General features: G+C 39.5%; 1 protein-coding gene across 1 annotated transcript; it reads right to left on the reverse strand.

Moving 5' to 3' along the window:
* Positions 1 to 7,539: 7,539 nt before the first annotated feature.
* Positions 7,540 to 7,876, reverse strand: SMIM10L1 (small integral membrane protein 10 like 1). Its single transcript, XM_008055927.2, has one exon. The coding sequence runs from the start codon at positions 7,823 to 7,825 to the stop codon at positions 7,619 to 7,621; it is 207 nt and encodes a 68-aa protein (XP_008054118.1). The 5' UTR covers positions 7,826 to 7,876; the 3' UTR covers positions 7,540 to 7,618.
* Positions 7,877 to 7,886: the final 10 nt, after the last annotated feature.

Below are 7,886 nucleotides of genomic sequence, written 5' to 3' on the forward strand. Positions count from 1 at the left end.
TTAAAATCATACTTTTTATATTTAAGTTCCAATGGGACAGTAAACGTCCCAGTGAATATATCCTTTTCAGTAAAGAAGTTAAAGATTATTTTGTACTTATTAGAAGGTACTAAGAATATTTAGTTTTGGTTTTTATATTTACATTTAAGTAAATAGTATAAAATTAAAAAAAAAACCAAGATACAAAAGATTTAAACAACTATGTACAGCTCTTGCTTCCTATGAGTGGGACTTATCAATAAATATCTTATGAGGATTAAGTCTTCACTTCTTACGGACTAACCAACCTTGAAGAGATGGAGCTATAAGGAGCAGGGGCCTATTCCTGGTAATAATAGCACAGAAAATGACTATGAAAAGTTGACACCTGTGTCATAGGCTGGGACAGTGGTACTACTACTGTATTGCATTCTACCTACTTCAATGGCATTTTGAGATTAAGCTCTGCACCACCATTTTTCTGGATCGGATCCTGGACTGGAGACCCACACTATGATCCAAGAAAACCACCACTATTACATCCATAGAACTGTATCTTGTCCTAGGACCACATATGGAAAAAGAAAATGATTGTCATTGTCTTCTTAGCAATCACTTTTCCCTAAAATAAACTTTATATAGTCTTGATGCCATGAATTTTTTTTCTCAGTTCAGACATGGATTCTACTGATTTATGAAAGGAAACGTCCCAGTGAAAATATGCATGGATCAGTGCATATTTTAGAGAATGTGACAATCCCTGTTGAATCTCCGATGGTTCAGGTGGTTTGCTGCTGATCTTGATTTATCTCATGTCCTTTGAGCCAAGGACTTCCTTAAATAAAGTACAGAAACAAGGAGGCCATCTGCAAAACCCATACTTCCACAGTCTACTCAGATTAATGCTACAGTGACCTATACCCTGAGCTAGATTTTTAAGAATAAATCTTCATTTAAAAATCAATTCGACAGTTGGTTTAATCAATGTAGAAAAATTAGACGAAAGTTTTGTTGGGGCAGGATGGGTATTTGCAGATGAAATCCCAAGTGAAAGATGGACTATTTTCAATTTTAGTTATTTTGAGAAGGCACCAATATAGATGCAGCTTCAGAAGACAAAGGCACTATCCTAACCTGTACACTGCTACCCCTATTCCTTAGCCAGGTGTTTAATAAATGAGTTAGCTCTAGAAATAATTTCATTTCTCTTTCATATACATACAACCTGGCCACTGATTTTCAAGTTTCTGTTAATTATAGTCCTCTTTTACTTCCGTTTGAGATACTTTCAGGATTTTCTTTTTATCAGTTAGAAAGCTAAAATGGTCTTTTGAAAAGCAGTTCTTTTTTCACTTTAAACATTTTTTTTAATAGGCTGAATGCAATCTCTGTTTCTGTGCCAATGATCCCAGAGCCCAAACATTCTAGTTACAGTTTTTCATTATTTGGTTGTGTGATGATTTATTTTTCCTCATTTTGGTACAACCAATTCCCCTTGCTAATATATGACAAACCTTCCTTTCTTTTTATTGTTCACTGATGTACTACCTTAATTCACTGCCTTAGTGTGGACAAATCCACATACTTGGTGTTGAAAGTAAAAAAGATGGTCAAGATTTTGTAATGTTTACCCCAGATCACCAATCAGGCCAAAAACTGGCAAGAGTGTTGCCAGATATTTCAATTAAGCTACTAAGACTTCCACAGTTTGTTCTTTTCATTTGTATTAGACACTTGGGAATGTCCTTTGACCTTTCAATTGTCCCAAGTGCACTGCTGAAATTTGTATTTGTGGTGACTGAGGATAGGGGGAGGTTTACTTCACCAAGATTTATGACTTGGCCTGGTTGAAGTCCTGGTGGTAATTACGACCTATCACCTTGTCTTAGTCTGTTTAGGCTGCTATAATCAAATACCATAAACAAGTGACATAAACTACAGAAATTTACTTCTTACAGTTCTGGAGGGTAGGAAGTCCAAGATTAAGGAACTCACAAATTCGATGTCAGGTGAGCGCCCATTTCCTTGTTCATAGAAGGCTGTCTTTTCACTGTAACCTTACATGGCACAAAGGGAAAAGGAACTCTGTGTCTCCTTTATAAGAACACTAGTCCCATTCATGAGGGATCCATCTTCATGAACTAATCACTTCCCATAGGCCCCATCTCCTAATAAGAGGTCCAACAATTAAGTTCGTGAACCTTTCTAGAAAAAGTGCTACATACCTCATTGATGACTATCAGTATGACCACCTTCGAAGTACTCCCCTAGGGAAGTTATGCATCATTAAAGCAATTTTGGAACTCTTTTTCTGGAATGGCCAACAGAACTGTTATGATTTGTTGAGGTCTGACAATTAGGTTTGAAAACATACCACTGTACACTTATGTTGGCTGCGTGGTACAAATAACTATTGGAACACCCTCCCTACTCACCTGATCTGGCCCCAAATGCCTTTTTTCTTTACCCGAAGATAAAGGAAATATTGAAAGGAAGACATTTGATGACATTCATTCAGGACATCAAGGGTAGTATGATGACATTTCAGTATCATCACCTTGGGGGTTAGAATGTCAACATATGAACTGGGGGTAGGTGGGCATCCAGACCACAGCACAAACATTCTTGCTAAAATTGCAAGAAAATTCCCTACTCTCATGGCAAGACAAGTAATAAACTGATGTGACTTAATCCAACTCAATTGCTGTGAATTTTCATAGTTTTTTCAGGGGTTCTTTTTTTGGTCCACTTGCTTGGAACCTCCCAAGTTTAGTCTTTAGACTACTTTCCAGGTTCAAAATTTTTGGTATTATGATTTTCCTTTCCTTCATTTTCTGTTCCTATATTCCTCAACTTTCATTCTTACCCCTTTACTCCTCTGCATGTAGGCTTTATTTTCTTTTTGACTCTAACAAATGCTATTGATGCTCCACCAGAAAAATACCTCATCAAAAGTAAACTGCAAGATTTTCTAATTAAAAATTTAGTTAGGGATTCTTAGGGCAGCAATAGACATGGCTTCAAAATTCAAGACTGTTTGATCCCTGCTCCATGGAGGGAAGGTATGTGTTTCCCTTCCATTCTAGGGAAAATGTCTTTTCCTCTCTATCTCTTTCCTCCTCTACCTCTCCTGCCCCAATAAAATAGGCCAATAGACTTTGGGCTGCAGAGTACAAAATACTTTAATTTACATATCAAATAATGTTAACTATTTATATTCTAGTAAGGCCCTCAATAATTATATATTTTTAAAGGAAATCACTAGACTGGGCTTGGTGACTCAGCCTGTAATCCCAGCACTTTGGGAGGCTGAGGCAAGTGGATTGCCTGAGCCCGCAGGTTCGAGACCAGCCCGAGCAACTTGGCGAGACCTTGTCTCCACAATAAATAAAAAATTAGTTGGGCATTGTAGTGCGTGCCTGTAGTTCCAGCTACTTGGAAGGCTGAGGCAGAAGGATCGTTGGAAGCCAGCAGGTCGACGCTGAGGTGGCCATGAGTGTGCCATAGCACTCCAGTCTGGGTGACAGAGTGAGACTCCAATTCAAAAAAAAAAAATCACTAATTATTACTCAGGAATACTTTTGCTTGGAGATTTGAGGAACAGGATTATTTGTAATTACCTAACACTTAAAGAAATCAAACACCTCATTAAATATATCTTTAGGAAATACCGGAGAGTCAGTTGTGGTTTGGCTTGTGATCATGACCTTGGGAAGTTACTTAACCTCTCTAAATGCCAGCTTGCTTCTCTTAAAAATGATGACAAAAATGTTTTCCTCAAAGGGTACATATGAACATTATGGAGATCATATATATATAAAACTAACTTCTCATAGTTCCTAGTATTAAAAATTCATAATATTTAAAAATAATGCTAATGGTGACGATGTTTTTAGTCAAGTAATCACATGTACTTTTACCCTGAATTTTTAAAAAAAGTATTTCCTATCCCTTAGGCTACATTACTATGTTTACTATTTTCCTTTTACAGTTAAAATAAGCTATAACACAGTCTTCATTTCCCATTTAAAATAATTAATTACACTCCATAAACAAGATTTTTCTTTATTGATATGTAATCACATCTGTTTTTCCATGCTTGGGGGAATCTCTGGACCAATCAATACACAAAAAATCAAACTTAATTTATACGCAATAAAGTGAATCATCTTAATATCAGGAGCAAATATATCTTTCTCTTATTGACTGCTAAGTATAGCATACTAACTACATTTCCATTAATCTATCCATTTAACAATATTTATTAGCTACTTTGCATTAGGCAATGCTCTAAGTTTTGGGATAGAGCAATGAACAGACAGAATCCTTGGCCTCATGGATATTATCTCCAGTGTCAAGAAGAATACACTTATTTGTGAATTAGAATATGTGGTTTAGTCAGGGCAAAAAATCTTGTCCCCTGGGAAGTATTGTGGGATTGCATACATCACGTAGGAGGAAAACTACACATTGAGGTTTGCATGCAACTGTTAAGAATGAATGGGAAAATCATTACATTTAGTCCCTATTATATCTTTGTTGGTACTACAGGGTGCAAAAGTGATACGATATAGTATCTCCCCTCACAGAACTTCCAATCTAGTTGAAGAATATAAACACAAAGTCTGTTTCTTTAGTGTAACAAAAGACCAATATGAAGAATATAAGTTGAAGGAGCACATGTTCATGTAGTTCAAATGGAGTATCACACTGTATGCCATCATTTCAGGATTGATGGCAGATACATTCTTTTATGTTGCAAATTGGGACATTAGTGCTTTTAGGAAATAGTAATGCCCACCATTCTAAGTCCCTTGGTATTACCATTTCATTGATTAAGCTACATTTCTGATATTTCGACTAAAATGTTTTGGCTTCGGAACACTATCACAGTCCAGGAAACCTATCTTCTTGGATATATAAAACAAAAACAAAACAGATAATTAAAGTGCAATTAGGGAGAACTAAGCCTATGAAAATGGCATATACTGATATTAACACACCCCGTAGATGGAGTAAAAGAAGTGAGCTTCGGCCAGGCTCCGTGGCTCAGCCTATAATCCCGTGCTTTGGGAGGCCAAGGTGAGTGGATTGCCTGAGCCCACGGGGTTCGAGACCTGCCTGGGCAACTTGGCGAGACCTCATTTCTACAATAAATCAAAAAATTAGCTGGGCGTGGTAGCGCGCGCCTATAATTCCAGCTACTTGGAAGGCTGAGATGGAAGGACTGCTGGAGCCCAGCAGGTTGAGACTGCGGTGGCCGGAAGCGTGCCACTGCACTCCAGTCTGGGCGACAGAGTGAGACTCCAACTCAAAAAAAAAAAAAAAAAAAAAAAAGAAGTGAGCTCCAATCTGGTTAAAAGATTCTAGGGGACATTTAATGGAAAAGGTGTCATCTAAGTCCAGTCTTAAAACACAGGTATACTACTGATATGCAGAAAAAGGGTGCAGAAGGCAGACAGAAAATGTACTCAGTGGAGTTTGGCAGTAGACAAGGAGACACTTATTTTACAACCATAGAGTACTGTTTGGAGGAGAGGCTTATCTTAAAACCATAGAGTACTATTTGTTGGACACAGTGAGTGGAATGTAGAACACTGAAACTAGTTTAAATCTTTACTGCCAGCAATGATGGTTTCCTTCTGCTCAAAGGTCTTATCTAGAATCAAGCCTGTAGGCTCCTCTTCACCTGCCTGGGGCCAGTGCCCTACTTGGCTCCTTTAAGACTAAAAGCTCCTCTGGAAAAGCAGGCTTCCCTGTGTGTGGTGTTTTATGTTTTAGTCACATTTTAATGTGATATTGTTATAACAAACACTGTTTATTGTGTATACACTAAACACTAAAGCAGGCTGATTTCTAATTCTCAGACTAACTTTTAAAGGTGGATATTTTTACTCTCATATGACAATTGAGAAATCAGATTTAAGATTAATGGAATCACTAAGACTACAAAACTAGAGCGTATATTTCAACATTGGTCTATCTGGTTTTAAAATTCAATCCCATTCTACTCTGGTGGTTCTTAACCAGTGGTGACCATTTGAATTACCTGGAAAACTTTAAAAATGAAATTTCTTTAAATTAGTTTTTAATCAATGAAAAGCGTGTACACAGTTCCTAAGAAATCAAAAAATATGGTTGGACTGGTAGTGAAAACCAGCAAACATCTGTCTTTTATCTACCCACTCCCTGATTTTGTTGCTCCAGAGACAACCACTTTTAACTCCTAGGTACTTCTTATTGCCTTTTTCTCTTACAAACATGTTTACACTGCTTTTTCTGGATTTTTCTACACTAGAGCTTGATTGACTTTCCACAAGTTCGCATCTCTCTTCTTTCCCACCCTCCCAATGTTACAGGATTTCTTATTAAATCAGTATTCAATATTTATATAATGACTGACATTACATAACTAGTTTATTCATATTTGAGGTATACAGAGTAATTTTTAAGTTTTTATTTTTTCTGGGGTTCATAATCACCCAGTTTTGTTTTCTTAATTTTGAAAAACCTGCAGATCACTTATTTATCCTCTGTTCTGAAAAATGAAACATTCTCGTCTATATTCAAATAAACTAGGTACGCTATCAATTTTTCTTCTTGAAACATCCTACCTGAACTCTCCATCTTTAGGCATTTCCTGCTGACTTCATGCTGTTCTCCCTAACACCCAATCTTTGTAATATAATTATATAACTATTTTAGAAACTTCATGGCTGCCTTGTAAGCAATAAAATGTCTTTTCCCTCTCAACAAGACTGTTATCTCTCCACGTCCCACTGTGTAGGCACACTATCACTATTCCATTTACCTTCCTCTCCCTCCTTTTAACATGCTCACTTGCATTCCCAGGGGTACTTTTAACACAGCCTGATTAACACTTGTGTTTTACTTTGTAATCATATTTCCTTAACATAAAAACCATAAAGAGTATTTCCATTATTATAAATAATTGTCATTCACTGAATAGCCAAGTTTTGTGCTATGACGATTCCCTCTTCTTCGGCTCCAAGGTCTTGTGCTCCCCCAGGGGCATTGAAACGAGCCCATTTTCTGATACTCTCACCACTTGTTCAAAATCCTGCCGCATTTTACGCTGGGTATTTGGAGGATGCTTATTCCGGGCAGTTTTGGTTTGTTCCACCGAAAGTCTCTCATTTGCATTATCTTCTCTCGTGGAGTGAAGAAACACATGCCTTTCCCAGCACGGCCTTAACACTCTGGGCGCATTCACTCAAGTCTTGCTCACAACCCCATACAGCATTCCCGAAGTTTAATGATTTGCTTTTTCCTGAAAATTTTAGGCTCCTTTTTAAATAATGCATCCCGTGCCCCTTGTCACATCCTGAAATTCGTCGGGGGTTTGCTTTAAGGATGCAAACCTTCTTAAATCTTTTCGGGGGTCTGAACCGAGGCTCTGGGTTCCCGCCACCGCGCTATCTCCCCTTTCCAGGTTCGGCGGACTCCCCGCAGTTCTGGGGGGACCTCGGCTGGGAGCGCAGAGCGCAGGCGCGGAGGGCGCCCGGGTACTCGCGCGAGACCGCGGGGCTCGTCGCCGGCAGCTCCGCGAAGCCGCGGGGCCCTCTGGGAGGCGGCCATCACTCTGGCTGCGAGGCCGGCAGCTCAGGGAGTCATCGCTCTAAATGTGTACCTGCAAACGGATGTTGAGGATCACGGAGCCCGCGACGTAGAAGTACGGGAAGTTCATGCGCAGCTGCCAGGCCAGCTCGAAGAAGGCGAGCAGGGTGCGGGAGAGCCCCTTGCAGAAGACCCCGTAGGAGGTGGGGGCCGCGGCCGGGCTCGAGGCCCTGACGGCCAAGGAAGACGGAGCCGCCGCGGGAGCCATGGGCCCGGCGTCGCCGCCCCCCAGCGAGTGGAGCCCAAGGTCGCCGCGGGCCCCGCGAATC

Source organism: Carlito syrichta, unplaced genomic scaffold, assembly GCF_000164805.1.
Source record: "Carlito syrichta isolate Samal-C Ts95f unplaced genomic scaffold, Tarsius_syrichta-2.0.1 Scaffold302035, whole genome shotgun sequence".
Taxonomy (NCBI): domain Eukaryota; kingdom Metazoa; phylum Chordata; class Mammalia; order Primates; family Tarsiidae; genus Carlito; species Carlito syrichta.